We start from the raw sequence: 20,896 nt of genomic DNA on the forward strand, positions 1-20,896 counted from the left end.
TACATCAGCGAAAGCATCCTGATATCTCTCTCTTTCTCTCTCTCTCTCTCTCTCTCTCTCTCTCTCTCTTTCTTGGTTTTTCGAGACAGGGTTTCTCTGTGTCCTGGCTGTCCTGGAATTCACTCCATAGACCAGGCTGGCCTGGAACTCAGAAATCTGCCTGCCTCTGCCTCCCAAGTGCTGGGATTAAAGGCGTGTGCCACCACGCCTGGCGATTTTTCTCTTTAGATTTTATGTTTTATTCTTGCTCTGTTGGGTGGAGAAAAGGAATCACCAGTTAGCTGAATCAAACCATTCAGACCTTTCAGACTAACCTGGGATCCAGTTTCCAGCAGTCTTTATTTAGAATCTGGATCAGAGTAGGCTTCCATCACTGCTCTGGCAGCTGTGGCCCTGGGAGAGCTTCAGGGAACAGGCACAGGATGTATTCTCCAGGGCTCCTGCCTGGGTACAGGTCGGTCCTCCCTGAGGATAACAGCAACTCCAAGGGACTGGGGGTGGCACAGTCGTGAAGAGATGGAGATCATTGATGTCCCCACAGGGAGGACCTCAAAGGTCAGTGCCCGCCCTGGAACCCTTTATGAAGCTGCTTCATGAGGACCAGGCAGGAATTTCATTGGAATAGTCCAATATACACCCATTGTCTTAGTCATTGTTCTATTGCTGTGAAGAGACACCATGACCAAATCAACTCTTATAAAAGAAAGCATTTAACTGGGGGCTTGCTTCCAGCGGTAGGGGCTTAGTCCACTACCATCATGGCAGCAAGCATGGTGCTGAGTAGCTGACAGCTACATTCTGATCCAGAGACAGAGAGTGAGACAGCCTGGCGAGGGCTTCTGAAACCTCAAAGAAAGTCCACCCTAGTGACACACCCTCCTATGAGGCCACACCTCTTAATCCTTGTAATTCTTTCGAATAGTTCCCCTGCCTGGTAACTAAGCAGTCAAATATATAAGCCTATGGGAGCCATTCTTTTTTTTTTTTTTTTTAACCAGTCCATTTTTTTTAATTCTTAAATTCTTGACATTACAGAACTAAACTGAAATTTATTAACATTCTACTCTTACATTTCTTATCAACAAACAGAAAATAAAATCCATGAGCCAAATGACCCAAATGAAACTGAAAACAGGGAAGAGCTTATAAAGCTAACAGCATTAACAGCTGAAAGAGAGTGTGATTTTTCTTTAAATTCTTAGTGGATGATAAAGAAAAGAAACTGAAAGCATTATAGAACTTACAAGTTATTTAAAACCTGGAATCACTGACCAGAAATTACACAGATGGATCATGGGAAAATAGCAGAAGGGTCTTAGGAGCCAACCTGCACTGTTCTAGCTGCTATATGGGGGCCATTAGTATTCAGAGCACCACACCCATATATCAGCTTCTGGGAACATTTTGTTTTTCTCTGTGATGCTTGGTTTGTAGGGCCTGGTCTGTGTTATTTTTCTCTCTTACCCTGATAATACTTTACCTTCAAGAAATTCCAATTTCTACAGAAAGCTGCACATTTCCCAGTCACACCACATTCTCATTAATTGGCCCATTGAGTCCTCTGGTCCTGTGTCTCTTGTGGCTTCTTAAGCACCCAGATAATTCCAGTAATTTCAGTCTGAAGAGCCACCATCTCTATTCTGATTCCTGAATTTCGTTTTTACTGGAGTCACAAGGCCTCATTTGAAGCTGGCAGAGAATCAGACTTACATCGCCTGGGCCTGTGGGAAGGCTCTTTCCCTCTCAGATAGACGTTTCTTAGGTGACTTCAGGACGTGGTCTTGAATAGCTTCCGCTTAAGGGTGGTGTCAGCGGTTAAGAAGCCCCTGCTCCCAGCTCTGGTATGCTCTGGCTCTGTTGTAATCTTGTGAAGTCCCAGCATCTTTTCCCACCTGGAGGGGCTGACTGCCCTCTCACACCACCCTTTTGCTGCGTGTTTCTCTCTTGTTGGCCAGGTCCTGTGCTCAGGAGTGGCTTCTGCAGGCCTCCTGCCACACACACTCTTGCTGCACACGTGGGTTGGGCTCTGTGGACCCTAGAGCTGTGTTCATGAGCTGTTGCACATGCTACCAAACTGTTTGTGACATCTTAACTCCGGCCACAGCCCAGGACGGTGGGTGTCTGGACTGGGGCTCACTTTGTTGTGTGCAATAATGGACATGTCTCACAGATGCGGCCTCTGCTATCTGGACGCCCCTAAGCCCCATGGGAAATCACACCTTTCAGGAAGAGTTGTTCTATCTTCCCAAATCCAGAGGTTCCTAAGGCTCTCTAGACTTCACAGGGATACTGACAACACCCCATTAGATTTTCAGAAAGAAAGAGAGAAAGAAAGACCCTAGTGTTCCTTTTGTTCATTTCTGAAACGGCCTCAGCACTCAGCAAAGGCTTCAAAGGTCAAGCATGTGATCCTCCTGCCTCAGCCTTCCAAAAGCTACAATTCCAGTTAAGTGCCATCTCACCTGGAAAGTTTACTGTTTTAAAAATGAGAGAGAGAGAGAGAGAGAGAGAGAGAGAGAGAAATTGATGTGTTCCCCTGCCCAATGACGCTCTGTTGGCAGAGACTCTCCTGGACACCACGTACACTGTAGGTGAAGTCTTGCTGACAGTGGGGCCGAACTTCCTCCAGAGGCTTCTCGTGTAGCTCCCTCAAGACTGTGTGTTGAAAACTAGGTGCTTTGCTAGGGACAGTTGTTAGCTGGCAGACAGACCAGATGCATACTCTAGCCCTGTGGTGCCTCACCTGGAACTTTTGGAGTCATCCTTTGGTGAGATTTGTGCAGGAGCAGGACAGTTGTGCTGTAGTGCGGTAGAAGGAAAGGAACATGGGGGGGGGGGGGGCACTGATCCCTTGCCCTGGATGCCTGAGCTGATGAGCTCCAAGGCCGGCAGAAGCTTGCTCCTCTCCCTGGCTGGCTGGTGCTTTATGTCATTCATTCATCCTCTGTTCCCCAAGTTACAGTCTATGCAGGGAGACCCCAGTTTCAGTGGACAGCACAGGGTACCACACTGTCTGCATGGTCAGGAGAACAAAGAAGAAATGACAGGGATAGGGACCCTGTGCCTGGCTTGGTGGTCAGAAGTTTCATATTGACGGTGACCTGCTGAGTTTCAAAAACCTAGCAGTAAGAAATTGCCCACCCAGGAGGCCGTTTAGGCAGAGAGCAACAAGTGCTGTGCCTGGGAACAAAAGTCTCAGCCCTTAGGCCTGGGAGCAGCTGGAAGTCAGAGAGCGCTGCAGCGGACTCCAAGGGCCTCTGGGTGCAGATCCAAGGAATGGAACTTACTTGAAATTTCCAGAAGCCACAGCAGATGTTAAGCATGATGGTACCACAATCGGATTTCCATGTCAGAGCACCACCAACCCGAAGCCATGCGGCTGGTGCACTGCAGAGACTGCGAGTGGGAGTGGAGTGGCAGGCAGCTCTGGTGCTCTAGGCCACTGCAGTTAGGCATCGTAAAGGATTCTTTCCGGCAGGCATGGATGGGGCATGTTATTTACCTTTCTCATTGCTCTAAGAGAGTGGTTTAAGGAAGGAGGATCTCGTGGCTCACAGTTTGAGGGTGTAGACTATTGTGACAGGGGTGGGAGTGGGGTGAGTCTGGTGGCAGGAGTGTGAGGCAGCCAAGGTGCAGGCATCGGGATGAGGCACTGAAGATTTAGGCCTGTCGGGCTGGTGAGATGACCAGACCATTGTGTGGGATGCAGGAACAGAGCAGAGCTGTAGAGCGGATGCCAGGCGGGCAGGCAGCGGGCGTCTCCTGAGCTCCAGTGAAGGGGGGGCTGTGTGGCAGTCCTGAGAAGCCAGGCAACCGCGGTGGGTCATGGAGCTACACTTATGTTAGGTAAGCAGCAGGATGACCAGAGCCAACTCAGATCGTAATCGGCTCCGCAAAACTCCATCTCAGCACACTTGAGGGGCTCTGAGGCTACAGTGACAGTCACCGGTGGGCCAGTCTCTTCTGGATGCAGCTGTGGGGTCCCTTGCTCCAACTTTGGCTATTGGCAGCACTCAGATGCCAGGCGTGCCGCCGTGCCCTTCTCTAGAGTCAGGGGCTTTGCACAGGCAATGCTTTGTTTGTGTCTCTATACAGCCCGCGCTGGGACCCCTGGAGGGTTGGGGACCCTGACCAGCTTTGAGAAGGTCTGTCATGCTTGTCCCCTCTGTGCTGATAGAAGCCTCTCTGTGTGAGAACAGCAGGGCAGGGCTGGGGTTGTATAGTTGCTGTGTGGCCTGAAGCCCCTAGCAGATAGTGCCCAGTCTATCACAGACTCCCTGCCAATCCCTGCCCTGGGGGATCCAGCACTTAGAGGACGACCTGCCACAGAGCTGCGCCCACTGTCTGATGGAGACCCCTTCTCTCCTGTGAAATGCACTCTTGGATTTTTCAGTCCTAGTGATGTATAATGATTTGGACTGTCATTTTTAATTTTATTCATGTATTATTATGTCTGTGTGTGTTCTTGTGGAAGTTTTATGTGTACCATGTCTATGAAGAAAACTTAGACTCCAGAGGAAGACATCAGAGCCTCTGAAACTAGACTTCCCAATGCTTGTGAGCTGCCATGTGGGTGCTGGCAAAGGAATCAGGTTTCTACAAGGGCAGTGAGTGCTCTTGACCATGGAGCCGTCTCTCCAGCTTGACTATGACTAGTTCTTTTTTTGGGGGGGGGGGGGAGATTTGGTTTTTTGTTTTTTTTTTTCGAGACAGGGTTTCTCTGTGTAGCCCTGGCTGCCCTGGAACTCACTCTGTAGACCAGGCTGGCCTTGAACTCAGAAATACGCCTGGCCTGCCTCTGCCTCCCAGAGTGCTGGGATTACAGGCGTGCACCACCACTGCCCGGCCCTATGACTAGTTCTTATCAATGAGGTCATGAGTTAAATTTTCTGTAAGTAGTACTACTTATATAAAGAGCAGCTACTGGCTTAGGAACTGTGGAGTTGATGTAAACATATAACACAACACGTCATAACACGTGAACTAGCCCACGTTATACCATATATATACCATGCTGTAATACACTCACAAACCTTCACAGCACCACACACTCATGCATACACACTACAGTTCAACACATAGCACATGCACACTCACACACACCATGCCCTTCCCCCCACACACATACAGCACAACACAAAAGCAACCCCTGTTTCTGAGTTTTATGTCTGTGACGGCCTACTCATTGTTGCTTTGAGTAGAGATGAGTCAACCTGCACTACCTTAACTCTGGGCTATCTCAGGGTGCTGGCCATGAGTATTTTCACCTTCTCTGTAAATATACATAAGACTAGTGAGTTGACGTGATCCTGGACAATGGTTTTCTTTCTAAAGAAGACCCACTTAGAGAGAGTCATACTGCCACCTTCTTTGGGGTGACAGTGATACTTACTGCAGAAGCCCCTGTGTGCCCTGGTAGGACTGTTGGAAGGCTGTCAGAGAGGAGCTCTGGTGCCTCCCCTGGCTCACCCTTGGCTCACGTGCCTGGGCGACGGTGCCCAGCATGGCTGGCCTTCTGTATGTCCCTGTGAGTAGCCTTGGGTGGACTATGTAAATAAAGCCAGGAGCCTCAAGCTTAACGCTGTGTGTACAGAGAGAACCCTTTTACATTGAGTACTGGCAGCAAGGCCTCACTAGGACCAGTGACAGTCTATAGTGTGCCTCAGTAAAACAGTCTCTTCCAGTGTGCTGTAGCCGCTGCGGTTCCTGCCCTGCCGACCCATTCCTCCCACCTCCAATGAGTTGCTTTTAAAGACTTATTAGCTAGTTGGCAAAGTAGTTTTATAATGTGGGACCTAATTTTTTAAAAATTAAGACTTTAGCCAGGCATAGTGGAACATATCTATTACTTTAGCTATTCAGGAGGCTAAGATAGAGGACCGAGAGTTCAAGGCCAGCCTGGGCAACTTAGTAAGACTTCATCTCAAAACCACTGGACTCGTATATTGTATCTTGTTTTTTTTTTAATTTATTTGTCTAACCAAGCAGTGATGGCTCACGCCTTTAGTCCCAGCATGTGGGAGGCAGAGGCAGGCAGATCTCTGTGAGTTCAAAGCCAGCCTGGTTTACAGAGTGAGCTCCAGGACAACCAAGCTAGACAGAGAAACCCTACCTCAAAAAACAAACAAAAATACATACATACATACTACATGCATACCACATACATGCATACTACATATACATACACTACACGCACACATACTACATACATACCACATACATACTACATACAAACATAACTATATACATACATACTACACACACACACACACACACACTACTTACATACATACTCACTTAGGACTCAGAGGCCCTGATGGTGTGCTGCTCATTTCCTTCTTTGCCGTAGTTGTCACTATGCTGCCACCGTGCTCAGAGCAGGAACTGAGCGAGCTTTTGGCTCGGAAGGAGGAGGAATGGCGAGCCCTCCAGGCCCACCGTGCACAGCTGCAGGAGGCAGCGCTACAGGCTACTCAGAACCGCCTGGAGGAGGTGCAAGGGAGGCTGCAGCGCCTACAGGAGGACTTCGTTTACAACCTTCAGGTGCTGGAAGAGCGCGACCAGGAGCTGGAACGCTACAACGTTGAGTTCACCCAGGCCCGCAGGCGGGAGGAGGCCCAACAAGCAGAGGCCAGCGAGCTCAAGATAGAGGTGGCCAAGCTGAGACAGGAGCTCACCAGAGAGGCCAGGCGCTTGGAAGAGCTGCAGCGTCAGCATCAGCTTACGCTGCAGGAGCACCGCTTGGAGCTGGAGCGTGTCCACAGGTGCATTACCCTTACAAACAGATCACTGTGTTGGTGTCCAGCGAGTTATGTGCATGTGCCGGCGGATGCTCAGTGGTGCTGGGTGCTCAGTGGTGCTGGGTGCTCAGTGGTACTGGGTGCTCAGTGGTACTGGGTGCTCAGTGGTGCTGGATGCTCTGGTGCTGGGTGCTCAGTGGTGCTGGGTACTCAGTGGTGCTAGATGCTCTGGTGCTGGGTGCTCAGTGGTACTGGGTACTCAGTGGTATTGGATGCTCAGTGGTACTGGGTGCTCAGTGGTAGTGGATGCTCAGTGGAACTATGAGTTTTTCCTTAGGTCTCAACCCAAGATTTTTTGCTTTTGTTGTTTTGTTTTTTACACAAGACCTCACTGGCCGCCCTGGATCTTACCTTGTACACCAGGCTGACCACAAATTCAGTGATCCGCCTATCTCTGCTTGCTGAAATGCTGGGACTGAAGGCATACGCCACTATCCCAGCATGACAGATGCTATCTGCTGGCATTCTTACCTTTGGAGCTTGATAGAAGCTACTGGTCTGCTAAGTGTTAGCAACACGTTCCTCAAGTTTCACCTAACATGCAGAGAAGTTGTGTCAGAGGTCTTTAGAAAATGTTCTGCAGCGCCTGCCTTCTTTGCTGAGATTCCCTGTGTTTCCCTTGGTTTTTTAAAATATTGGCATCTTTCAGTGATTAACCCCTCCGTCCCATTATATAGTCCTGACTGGCCTGGAATTCGCTGTGTAGACTAGGTTGGCCTTGAGCACAGTCAGGAAATGCTGCCCAGCTGCTGTCTGGAGGATCCTTAGACAGATGTCAGCTCTCACTAGGAAGCTGAGGCTGCCTTGTGTTATTTTGTGAGTCTTTTTCCTTTTTCTCCAAACCTGAGAGCTTTCAGTCATGCTCAGATGCTTTGTCAGTCACCAGTTGTTAACTACCCCCACAAACCCCAGGCCTCCATTTATTTGTTTGCTTGAGTCAGGGTCTCTCAGTGTAGCTCTGGCTGTCCTGGAATTCACTCTGTAGATCAGGCTGGCCTTGAACTTAAAAATCTGCTGGAGCTAAAGGTATGCGCCACTACTGCCTGGCTCCATTTCTTTATCTTTTTTTAGTTCATTTTCTCCCATTCAGTCATGTGATAGCTAATGTTTTTATCAAGTTCACCAATTCCCTCTTTTACCATATTCATCAGAGACATCATACCCAGAATGTGAGACTTCTTTTTTGGATTTGGTTTTTTTGAGAGAGGGTTTCTCTATATATCCCTGGCTGTCCTGGAACTCACTCTGTAGACCAGGCTGGCCTCGAACTCAGATATCTGCCTGCTTCTGCCTCCCAGAGTACTGGAATTACAGGTGTGCGCCACCACCGCCTGGCTGAATATGAACTTTTGTTTTGGTTATTGTACTTTTAAAATCTTTTTTTATTGTTGTTTTGAGATAGAGTCTCACTATGTAGACCAGGCTGGCCTTGAACTCACAGAGATCTGCCTGCCTCTGCCTCTCTGTGCCTCTGCCTCTCTGCCTCTGCCTCTCTGCGCCTCTGCCTCTCTGCACCTCTGCCTCTCTGCCTCTCTGTACCTCTGCCTCTCTGCCTCTGCCTCCCCAGTGCTGGGATCCTGGTTAAAGTGGGTAGTGACCTGGGTACTATTTGTGCTTTAGTTATCAAGTTTCCGTTTGATTTGTTTTTGTATCTCTTCTTTGCTGAGATTCCCTGTGTTTCCCTTGTTTTTTTTTTTTTTTAAATATTGGCATCTTTCAGTGCTTAACCCCTCCGTACCACTATATAGTCCTGACTGGCCTGGAATTCGCTGTGTAGACTAGGTTGGCCTTGAGCACAGTGATCAGCCTGTCTGCCGCCTAAGTGCTGGCATAACAGGCATGCGCCACCACGCCCGGCCCTTTTCTTGATTCTTGTTTGTCAACCAATTTGTGTTCTGTGTTGTGTTTTCTCCTGTGCTGTTGGCCTCTTTGTTTTGGGGTGGCAGGCAGGTTCAGGGCAAGCAGAAGTCCTGCTTCTTAGAGGCCTGAGGCGTGCATGCACGCCTGTAAGCCATGCACCAGCTCCATGGGTCAGGTGCTCCCTGCAGTGCGTTCAGGCAGTGAGCACTCAGCATGGCTCTCTGAATACCCTGTCTGCTTGCCACAGTGACAAGAGCAGCGAGCTGGACCACCAGCGGGAGCAGTATGAGAACCTGAAGTGGAAACTGGAGCGAAAACTGAAGGAACTCGATGGTGAACTTGCTCTGCAGAGACAGGTAGAGCATCACTGGGGTTGGTTCTTAAGGGTACTCTTTGCCGACTAGTTTGAAATCAGATGGTGAGAGGTTTGTTGAGTATTCTATCCGAGCAGAAGTAGGATCCTTGGGCTGATTTATGCTGTAGAGCTTCGTCGGATGCTGTGAGAGGTGTCCATATTCTTAACAAAATAGGAAAAAAAAAAACCAAAACAGTTGGACATGGTCATGTGACATCTGTCATAACAAATGTTGAGACCCTGTGGGCTACATGATGAAAACTTGTCAGAAAAACAAAACAAAAAAAAAGTGTGTGTGGCTCTGAAGGGAGAGAGCCTGTCCTTTCGAGGCAGGGGTTGTGGAGTCTTTAATTGAAGTGGCAGAAGAGATGGCTTTATCCTTGATGGTAATAGCAACAGCCACTTTTCAGAGGCAATGGAAGAGGAGATTTGGCCAGGGAATAGCTCTAGAGGCTATAACAAAGGCCAAGATCACAGGCCTCCAGGAGATACACACCGTGTATTTTTATTTAAGATATGTTACGTTAATTTGCTTGTGTGTGTGTGTGTGTGTGTGTGTGTCAACATACACATTCTGTAGCTGTAGCATGCTTGTGAAGGTCACAGGACACCCTGTGGAAGTCAGTTCTCACTGTCTACCATTTTAGTTCATTAGGCTGGGTGATAGTCAGTCATCTCTGTAGCCAGAGTCACATGTGAGCTTCTTCTGTGATTGGAAACTTGTGTCTTGAGCAATCTTGACAAGGTAATGTGTTCATGTTTGAAGAGTTCTACATTCCTGTGAAGATGAGTTTATAAGTGTACCATAGAAGACAATAAGATGCCTTTTTTTTCTTTTTTAAATTTTATGTGCATCAGTGTTTTGGAATGTATGTATATGCCCACAGAGGCCGGGAGAGGGCATGAGGCCTTCAGCAGTCATTGCATATGGTTGAGAAGCACTGTGTGGATGCAGGTCCTCTGCAGAGCAGCCAGTGCGCTGAACCACTGAGCCACCTCTGGGGCTCAAGGTGCCTTATTTCAATACTTTTGTTTATTTAGGAACCAAAGGACAAATTGGAAAAGTAGCTGAACCATTTGAACAACTCAGAGATTTTTTTCCAGTTAAATTGTTAGAAATCTTGAAGACAGCTTACTTTAAAATTGTCATATAGACACCTAAAGCTTTATTGACCTCTAAAAGTTGCTGCCTCTGCAGAGATTTCTGCTGAATCCTCCAGGCGAGAAAGGTCTTGCTAGAAGCAGTGGCAGGTGAGGCCAAGGACGAGGAGCTCAAAGTGGTGGGTTTGGAAGGCAAAGAAGAAGTAATGTCACAATGAACGCACTTCTGCCTTAGCTGTGGGATGGGCTGCTTCTGTGATTGGAAACTTGTGTCTTGAGCAATTTTGACAAAGTCATTCTGACAGTGGAACTGAAATGTCATTCTCATGTGAAAACAAGTGGAGAACAACAGTAACTTTTGCTCTAAAAGAGCATGAGCAAACTTGGTATTTTATACAGAGCCTGACAGTCTGTGTGGATGCTTAATAAATTGACGTGAATTTTCATTATAAATATATTTGAATTTTTAAGATAAAATGCTGTAGGTGGATTTCTGAGTTTGAGGCCAGCCTGGTCTACAGAGTGAGTTCTGGGACAGCCAGGGCTACACAGAGAAGATAAAATGCTGTGTTCCTTTATTTTAAAAAAGAAAATAAATAAATACTTATATTCCAGCATGTCTGGCCCCAGTGGCCACAATCACAGAACATGGTAATACTAGATGTCTCAGGGATCTTCTTGACCTTCATTGTGGCCTAATCATCCAGTCCACCCTGGGAGTCTGGGCTGTTCACCTCAGTCAATACCATAGTGCCTTTCCTCACCTATTGACCTAGGGGCTGGAGGGCCCCAAAGTGGTAACAGTGCCTGAGAGGTCCGGTGGAACCATTGTAGTGCCTGTAGAAGGGTTTCCCACTATGGAATCAAGACTTGTAGTGCACGCAGCAGGGCATAGCACCCTGGAAAATCACAGCACCTTTACTAGAGGTGATGGGGAGTAGTGCTGTTTTTATTGCTACCTCTCAATTCCTGGACCAATGAATCGTTGCCATGGCAGAAATGACCATTTATTGAATTCCAACTCAGAGTTTATCCAGCCTTCTAGACCTCATTTCAGCTCAGTGAGATAATGCCACCTAGCTGGTACTGTCAATGAATCTTCAAAGGCCATTTCAGTCAAGCCAGCTGCTCCTGATGGTGACTCCATGGTAAGGCCCATGAGACTTACAACCACGAGCCCACTGAGCACGTCTTTGACTGTGAAGTGAGTCCTGGTCAGCAGAAGTGCTCTGTGGAATACCATTCCTGTGGGTGTGGGTGGGCGTTCTGTGGCCCACCAGCCATAGGATTGGTGGAGCATTGCATGAAGGGAAAGTCAGCCCATACTCAGAGTAAGTAGCAGCCCCACCGTGATGGCAGTGGACCAGTGTTAATCAGTCTGCCACCAGCACTCTGCCTAGTCATCTGGGAATGATGCTATGGAGGAGCTGGGTACTGGGTCTTGCTGCTGGTAGAGTGGATACTCAGCAGCAGCCACAACCAGATACGCCTTGCTAAGTGGGAAGTCCACATTGCTGAGGCCTGCCACCATGGCCACGCTGCTCATGAATCCACTGGGCAAATATAGGGATGACTGAAGGAATAAAGAAATTGAGGTTGTTTATAGCCTACAGAACAGGCCATCTGGTCTACCATCCAGCCAACCCTTTGCTTGCAGCACGTAAGTCAGACAGAGTTGCATATTTGCCCAAGTTTTTCCTTCCAAACAAATGAGTTCACTGCCCAAAGTTCTGCTTACTGGGAAGAATCGCTGTCCTTCAGGAATGTTCTGGGGATAGCCTGTATGTTGCAGCTATGCACCCTCAGGTGGTGCCTGAAAATCCTGGTACAGCCAAGCCTTATCTTCCTCTGTGAACTGCTTAAAGGAGCCCCCCTGAGGCCACGGGTGCAGGCTTTAGAGACGTCCTGGTAGCAGGAATGAGGGCTATAGCCTTTTAACTCACTGCACTCTTGTAGATACCATTTTTCCTTGATGGTATATTGCAGTAAATGTCAAACTACAGCTTAGTGGGTCAGATGATGAGCCAGCTGGAGTCTTGTGGGAAATTGGTGGCTTATAGTCAAGGGTTCGGGTGGATGACCCAGAGTTTGCTGACAAAAAGGAAATAGGGAGCCTGGCTTAGTGGTGATTTTTTTTTTGTGTGTGTGTTCTGTTTTTTTTTTTTTTTTTTTTTTTTTTTTTTTTTTTTTTTTTTTTTTTTTTATCGAGACAGGTTTCTCTGTGTAGTGCTGGCTGTCCTGGAACTCACTTTGTAGACCAGGCTGGCCTCGAACTCAGAAATCTGCCTGCCTCTGCCTCCCAGAGTGCTGGGATTACAGGCGTGTGCCACCACCGCCCGGCTCTTAGTGGTGTTTTAATCCAATAGAGGCAGGGGGGGATCTCTGTGAGTTCCACAGAATCTCTGTGAGTTGCCCAGCCAGGGCAACATGAGACCCAAACTCACTCTCTCTCTCTCTCTCTCTCTCTCTCTCTCTCTCTCTCTCTCTCTCACACACACACACACACACACACACACACACACACACACACAACCAAGGTGGAGGTAGAAGGAACTGGGATTTAGTTCAGTGGTAGAGCATTTGCTATGTGCTTGGTTTGATCCTCACCTCTAGGAGAGAAAAAAAAGATAAAAATAACAAAAGTCAAACCATTGAGGGAGCACTTGGGAGGCAGAGGCAGCAGATCTCTGATTTTGAGGCCAGCCTGGTCTACAGAGGGAGTTCCAGATCAGCCAGGGCTACACAGTGAGATGCTACCTGGAAAAAAACAACTAACTAAACAAACAAAAACCAAGTAAAACAAGAATAAACAGACATAAACGGAGAGGAATTGTCCTTTCCCTAGTGTTGGGGGTGAGATCCAGTGCCTTGCATGTACTAAGCAGCTGAGCTGTACCCCCAGCCTATAGACCTAGTTATTCAAAACTACTAGCAAGAGTGGCTCACAGCTGTAATCCCAGCCCTCAGGAGGCAGACTCTGGAGGACCCCTGAGTTCCAGAACAGCCAGGTCTACAGCAAGACCCAACCTCAAAAAATCAAGTGGAGGGGGCAGAAAAGGCCATGTCCCTGACTTCACACCGTCACCCAGGTAATGTTTAGGACTACAGGAGGCTAGGGAAAGGTCTTCCCCCATGTGGACTGGAATAACCAGCCTGAGGCAGCCTTCTGCAGCCCAGGGCAGTCTGCCTGTGGCAGCCTGAAGTGGCTTGGAACAATCTTGGCCTTCTGGGTAGTTGTGAGGAGAGAGTTGTGTCAACACAAAATTCCTAAAGGCCCCGTCTTTCTGTTGTTGGATCAGAATCTCACATGCTGGTCACCCTTGTAAATAGAACTGATTCAATGAAATAATGATTTTTATCTTATAAATTGAAACAAGCTGATGACTGGCAACTGACTGCTCAGTTTAACTTTATCACGTATTATGAACCAGAGAAAATCCTTTTTCTTGTTAGTCACAGGCTCACAAGACATCGGAGGACATTTATCCGCTCGTCTCAGAAATGTTTCTGAATGTCTAGCTCATGCTAGTAGCCCTTCAGGCTCGGGGTTGCACACGGATCCCTGTCATACCTTCCATTCTTGCCCTTACAGAGCGAAGAACACCCTGGGATGTGATGAGACAGGAGGGTCAGGAGTGGGGTGTGGTCGGACTCAAGTACAGAGAGTGGGCAGGAACGGCATAGATGTTGGCGGGGTGCAGAAGAACGTTCAGGGGGAGGAGGACAAGAACCTGCCTCTGTGCGCAAGGATACCTAGAAACTGGAGTTCAAGGTCAGAGGAGGGCTTCCAAAGTGGAGCTCAGCCTTCAGGGCCTCACAGGCCTTGGCACTGTGGGAAACTGTTGAGTGTTTGTGTGGGGCAGGGATGTATGCAACTGAGAACCTGCTGGGCCAGATGTGCGGGCATAGCCAGCAGGCTGACGAGTGGGGGCGTGCTTGGGGAGTTGGCCCCTGCAGATGACAGCATGCCCAGAAGGGAAGCCCATGGGGACATCTAACCCTGACCCTGATGGGTCTGATGGAAGAGACAGGTGTCACAAGTGCTTCCAGTCGGTTTGAGCACAGAGGATGACTTGTTGAGACAAAGAACATGTGCAAGGAGACAGTAACAGACTGTTGTGTGAGGTTCCAGGTTTATCCAGAGACACTGTCCCCGGAACCTTAATGACAGGAGCACAGCAGAGACAGACGGTGTCTGCCTGTCACTGTCCAGCAAGACCAGAAGGTGGCAGCACAGGCCTGACGTAGTATGGAGCTCTGCTCTCTGGTGGCCACAGCCTGCAGAACTTCCTTCCTCTGTGGAGTTTGCTTGGAAAACCCAATGGTTCGAATTCTGCGGGTTTGTTGTTTGGTTAGTTGGTTGCTTTGAGCTTGAGGGGGGCTTCCCTACCTTTGCCTTAGAGCTTGAGGGGGGCTTCCCTATCTTTGCCTTTCAGGTTCTTGGTTGACAGGTATGTTCCACCAACTCACCACACTTCTTTCCCTCCCTCCTTCCCTCCCTCCCTCCTTTCCTTCCTTCCTTTTTTCCTTCATTTGTCTCTATGCTTGGAATAGAACCCAAGGCACCACACAAAACAGGCAAGCATTCTGCCATGATTTTATAATTACGATAATGATTTTAATATTCTGATTCCAATAAGGGTCACTCATGTGACTATATACTTCACACTTGCCTTTCAAGGGATTGAAAAAGTGAAACATAACTTCTAGCTGTGCTTTCTGCAGTTTCCTGAGCCAGAAAGTGAGACCTGTTTCTGCAGAGCTCACACAGTGCACCCGTCTACCTGGGCTTCGTGGGGTAGGGGTGGGGGCAACTTCCTCAGAGCTGCGTCTGTCTGTCTGTCCGTCCTCCCTCAGCCCGTCCTTCATGGCCAGAGTCTGCTGGCGGGCGGGGCAGAGCAGGGCAGGGCAGGGCAGGGCAGGGCAGGGCCCTCAGTCCTCCCAGGGGCTCTTGCTCTGTGCTGATCAAAAATGAGATGAAGGTAGAAATTAGGAGCCGGGCAGTGGTGACGCACACCTGTAATCCCAGCACTCTGGGAGGCAGAGGCAGGCGAATTTCTGAGTTCGAGGCCAGCCTGGTCTACAGAGTGAGTTCCAGGACAGCCAGGGCTATACAGAGAAACCCTGTCTCGAAAACACAAAAACAAAAAAAGAAAGAAGTTAGGTGTTTTGGTTCACTGGCAGCTGGAGGATCCAAACATGCTTACAGCTGAGGACCCCATGACATGCCTCATGGTGTCAGACATGAAAAGGACGTGTGCTAGCCTGATAGCAGGGACTGTGCACCGGGGGCTAACCCGACTGCAGGAACTCCATAAGTCATCTCTCAGAGAGGCTTCTTAAAATGGTTTCATTTGTGACCCCATTTTACCTGAGAAGTTTTGTTGTTCTTTCTTTGTTTGGCTGTTTGGTTTTGTTTGTTTTTTGAGACAGGATTCCTCTGTGTAGCCTGGCTGTCTTGGCACTCACTCTGTAGACCAGGCTGGCCTCGAACTCAGAGATCCACCTGCCTCTACCTTCCTAGTGCTTGGATTACAGGTGTGTATAGATTCATAGATACTGAAGAATGGTGGTAGGAAATATAGTTAAACAGTTTTCTCTGTAGAACAGAAAACCTTGTGTGTACTGTAAAGACGCTGTAATTCGCGGTGCGCGTCGGTCCCACACCTGAGCTGGGGCATTCGCGGCAGCTGCCCTCCCTCACTCTTGGCTCTTTCGTTCCAGGAGCTGCTGCTGGAGTTTGAATCTGAAATGCAGAGAAGAGAGCATGAGTTCCAGCTGCGGGCTGATGACATGAGCCATGCAGTCTTGACCCATGAGCTCAAGGTAACTGGCTGGGCCGGGGCTTTGGAAGGGTTTCCAGTTGCCACGTTCACTGTTGCAGCTTTAATCACCCCGTGCTGCAGAACACCATGCTGTTCCTTTGTAAGTTAGTCAGTTTGTTTTTTGAGACAGGGTTTCTCGGTGTAGTCCTGTCTATCTTGGAAGGCAGTCAGTAGATCAGGCTGGCCTCGAACTCAGAGATCTACTTGCCTCTGCCGAGTGTTGGGACTGCAGCAGGCTTCACACTGTCCTGTAACCCAGCTACTCTCCTGGAACTTTTCTTTCTCAGATAAAACTACTAAACAAAGAGCTGCAAGCTCTGAGAGACGCTGGAGCGCAGGCTGCGGAGAGTCTGCAGAAGGCAGAGACAGAGCACATCGACCTGGAGAGGAAGCTACAGGGCCATGCCCGGGAACTCCAGGGTCTGGAGGCCATGAAGGATGCTCAGTGCGTGGGTTCTGTTCTCAAGGCATCGTGGCCATAAGGACTAGATCCTGGTGGTGCCGTCCTGGCTTCCAGCTCAACTCTTTGGTCTCTGTGTAACTGCTCTTTACTGATACAGTTTCTGTTTAGGATAAAGGACTTGGAGAGGAAGCTTCACTCCCTACACCTGGCCAAGAAGAAAGCTGAGGAGACTTTCAGGAGGAAGTGCGTATTTCCGCCTGGGTGGTGCCGCTGGACAAGAGTCTGGATCGTGTTTACCGGAGATAAGAGCCCAGTGACGGGGAGCCTGAGCTGGGATGCTACTTTGGTTGGCCCCATGTTCTACTTCCTCAGAGAGGGTTAGGCATCCATTGTCTCAAAGTTTAAAATGTTTTAAGGGCCAAGACTCCAATCCAGTTCATTGATAAAACGCAAACTAAGAATGTCTAAAACTTTGGCTTTTAAAACATTGTCTAAAACAGGCTTTTAAAAATATAACCTTAGTTAAATTTTAACTTTTATGGGGAAATGAGATGGATCTGTGGATAAAGTCACTTGTCACCACAGTGGGTGACCTGAGTTCCATCCCTGGAACCCACGTGGTAAAAGGAGAGAACTGACCCCACACACATGCCCCCACACTAGATAAATAAGTATTTAAAAATTAAACGTTAACATTTAAGACGTGGATGCTTTACTAACTAGTTTGTAAGTTTTAGACTCTAGCCCCAAGCTTTGCCATGCTGGCATGGTCACCCAGTCACCCCTTACTCTCTCGGTTGTAGACTGTCTGGGTTCTCTTTTTCCTGCTCACATACCCTGTGCTCGGTGTGGGTTGGGACCCAGCCAACAGCAGCAGGCACTTCACGTTGCCAGGTGTCTAGGACACCCAGGAAGTAGGTGGTATGTTGGCTCAAGGCGGAACTTCAGCAGTGCAATGAAAGCATTGCCCCTCCCCCAGGTACAGCAAGGTTCAGGAGGTGCTGGAACCACAGTGTCAGCGCGAGGGGACTGGGGAGGGAGCTCGAAGCTCTGCCGCAGGCTCAGCCCCCAGGGCAAGAGTCATTTACTTTCTCTTCCAATGGAAGCAGGGACGGTAGCTACTGCACGCCACACACTTGGGCTTCCCAGACCACACTTGGGAGGAAGAAGGGAAACAAATTCTCTCTTGTGTTTTCTCCTGCCATGATTTGTGCAGTACAGACAAATGGATGCACTAAGGGGGCACTCAGAAATCTGTCCATCTGGGAGGCAGTAGCGTCTGTTTTCCATGGCTGGTCAAGCTTAGTTGTCTGCTGTGAGTGCTTTGTGAACCTGTTCTGGTGTCTGTGAGCCTTGGGGCCCTCCAGAGCCTGAGAAGATGTGCACATCTGAGAAGATGTGCTTACACAGAAAGAGCAAGCACCCTACAAGTCCCCCACCCACCCACCCACCCCACCCCCGCTCAGTCAGCCATCTTATCAGGAACAACTGTAGTGTCAGAGACGATGACAGACACGACAGACACTTCGGAAGGTTCCAGGGCTCTGAGTGAGCCACTGTGGGACTCTTCCTTGTATTTCAGACATGAAGAGCTTGACCGGCAAGCCCGGGAGAAAGACTCGGTACTGGCGGCGGTGAAGGGCGCCCATGCGGAGCAGCTGCAGGTGCTGGACGCCAAGGTGCTGGAGCTTCAGTTCCGATGTGAGGCCTTGGAGGGACAACTGCACAGGGCTGAGTGGCAGCGAGCTGAGGATGCCAAGGAGAAGGATGCCCTCACTGACAAGTGAGCTGCTGCCTCCGGCCCGCCCCGCCCAACAGCCGTGGGCCCAGCCCAAGGCAGCCGTGGGCCATTTTAGCATGGAAGTTTGCAAGCAGTGGATAGGGGCTTTATGCCCACTCCCAACCCCCACCATTTCTAGTAATGCTTTCTTTTTAATGATATATTTTTTATATTTACGACTACTTGTGATAAGTATATATAACAAAGTTGACCTATTGTCTTCAGTTTTTGTTTTTCTGAGACAAAGTCTCATTTCTGCAAACCTGGTCCAGAACTTGCTCTCTGACCTTGGATGGCCTTGGCTTTATAATCTGTGTGCCACCACCTCCCAAGTGTTGGGACTGCAAGCATGTGCCACTTTAGCTGCCCCTCCCCCCAATTTATCTTCCTGCCTCAACTTCCTAAGTGCTGCTGGGGTTACAGGTGTGCAGCACCATACCTGGCCAGGCCAGCCACTTAATCTTTTTAGTGTAAAGTTGATGGCATCAGGATATGACAAATGCAATTGCAGCCATCCGTCTGCAGAACTGTTCCCATTCAGCTTGAGCTGCCACTCCTTCCCCTGGTCTCCCAGCAGCTTCCAGTCTGTGAGTCTGCTAACTCTAGGAACAGCACACAAATTGGCATCTTATGGCACTTGCCCTTATATGTCTGGCCTGTCACAGAGAGACTCAAGCTCTCAAGCATTATCCACATTTATAAGATGACATTTTCTTTTAAATTGGGATTGTATCAAAATACACCTCCAGAAGCCTTATTGGCCAGCTAGCCTAGCCTAGTCAGTGAGCCTTCAGCCCCAGTGAGAGGCCTTCTCTCAAGGCAGATGACTGCTGAGGGGCACCCCCAGACTTGACCTCTGACCTGTGCAACACACACACACACACACACACACACACACACACACACACACACACACGTGTGTGTGTGTGTGTGTGTATCTGCACACATCCTCATTCACACTCCTGCACATGTACACACACAAGAACACTGTGCCCAACACAATTATGGTAGTCATTGAGCTATGGGGGGCAGTGGCTTGTTAAGTCACACCTTGTGTCTTTTATGCAAGAAAGGCCACAGGCTCTTATCTGCTCTGTACACAGGGGTGTTACCTCAGTTCCTGTGAGCCACGCTGCTGCAGTGCAGGTGTGCAGACGTCCTCTATAGATGTTGCTTTCAGTCCGCTTGTGCACATGAACAGTGTTGGAAATTCAAGACCATACAGCTCTGGGTTTAACTGGGATTTTGGTTTGTTTTGTTTGTTTTGTTTTTGAGACAAGGCCTCCCTTGTAGCCTGAGGTGTCTGGGAAGCCTCCATTCTCCCACCACAGCCTACCCAGTGCTGGAATCACAGGTGTGCTCCAGGACACTGGCTCCTTCCCAATGTTTAATTCAAGCCAGAGGGTTTGGGCAACCTGCTCCGCTTGTGTCTCTTGTCAAGAACTGTGGATGCTGGAGAGATGTAATGGCTCTAGACAAGTAGGACTGAGCTCCATCCTGGGTGGGGAGGAAATACGTAGGGACACTGAAGTCAGGCATTTGCTAACCTTCCCAGGTTTAGCAACTGCATATTTCTTTGGGATGGGTGTATTTATATCTCTTTTTTTTGTTTGGTTTGTTTTAAAGAGAAAAATTGCTGCCAAATTACACTTCTACTATGGGGAGAAGTAGTTCTTAGATCTGTGAAGTATCAGTATATGAAAGCTTACTCTACATGGGCTAGAGAGAGGACTCAGTGCTTAAGAGTGGCGGCTGCTCCAGGGGTCTGAGTTCAGTCCTCAGAGCCCACGCGCAGATGAAATACCCACAGACAAAGGAAAACTAAAACTTTAACACGTATGCTTTAAGAAGCTTGGTGCACATCACCCCATTAAGTCTAGTGTGCTCTTGTTTATTCCGTAAGAAGCCCAAGCAGCTCACCCTAGTGAGCCAGCGATGCGCAGCTGAGCAGTGGCTGCCTCAAGGGAAGGCTGGCTCACTGCTGCTCACTTCCCACCCTCTGTAGAGTAGTCGCTGTGGTGGGGCCTCACAGAGCCTGGCTTCCTGCCTCCTCTCGAAGCCTTAAACTAAATGACTTTGTGTTTTGAGGGGGTCTCAAACTAGCCCGGGCTAGTTTGGAATCTCTTCTCACTTGTGGGGAGTTTGGTGACCATTGCACATGTGTCTAGCGTGTACTGGCATTCAGTGACAACCTCAGTACTTAGCACCTTGCCCCCTCGGTGGCTTTGCTCTGGACCCACCAGGCACACATGTAGGATTCAGGTAAAACACTGGTTTGGTAGTGGCATGCCTGCCCCCCATGGAGCTGTGAGTGTGTGTGGGTCTTCACGGTAAGACTGCGGTAGCCATACTGGCAGCTAAGCCAGGCCACCTGTTGGCAAAGGGAGGTGGAATGTGCAGGGGGCCACAGTGGACACGGGTCACAGGACCAGGTGTTTCTGTGCTGACCCTGGGAATGTCGGCTGGCTGGGGAAGGGAAGCAGCCTGGTGAGAAGTGTTGCGGAGGGCATTTCTAGGACCTTTTCCTCAGTACCAGATACCAGTGCAGCAGGCAGAGGCAGGCGGACGGGCGGGCAGGCTTAGCCAGAGAGACTCAAAATCGATGCCTTCCATGTACCTGTGTTCACCATGCCTGAAGCGTGTAGAGATGTTTCCACAGTGCCCTTTTTCACGCTCTACAAAGCCAGGCTGGACACTCAACCCCTGGCTCTCGATCCAGGGCAGCTGCTCGCCTTCTGCTTGTCATGCCCCCGTTGGGCAGCACAGAGCCCA

At 49.1% G+C, this 20,896-nt stretch overlaps 1 protein-coding gene across 3 annotated transcripts in view; it reads left to right on the forward strand.

Annotated features, from left to right (window-relative positions):
• Ccdc57 (coiled-coil domain containing 57) overlaps positions 1-20,896 on the forward strand; it is a 91,192-nt gene that overhangs the window by 1,201 nt on the left and 69,095 nt on the right. For all 3 annotated transcript variants that reach the window (XM_052195879.1, XM_052195877.1, XM_052195878.1), the window contains exons 2-7: positions 6,350-6,764; positions 8,908-9,016; positions 15,841-15,942; positions 16,229-16,386; positions 16,513-16,587; positions 17,927-18,127. In XM_052195879.1, the coding sequence (XP_052051839.1) occupies positions 6,358-6,764; positions 8,908-9,016; positions 15,841-15,942; positions 16,229-16,386; positions 16,513-16,587; positions 17,927-18,127 (1,052 nt within the window). In that variant the 5' untranslated portion in view covers positions 6,350-6,357. The remainder of the gene's footprint in view (positions 1-6,349; positions 6,765-8,907; positions 9,017-15,840; positions 15,943-16,228; positions 16,387-16,512; positions 16,588-17,926; positions 18,128-20,896) is intronic.

The sequence above is a fragment of the Apodemus sylvaticus genome, chromosome 10 (assembly GCF_947179515.1).
Source record: "Apodemus sylvaticus chromosome 10, mApoSyl1.1, whole genome shotgun sequence".
Classification (NCBI taxonomy): domain Eukaryota; kingdom Metazoa; phylum Chordata; class Mammalia; order Rodentia; family Muridae; genus Apodemus; species Apodemus sylvaticus.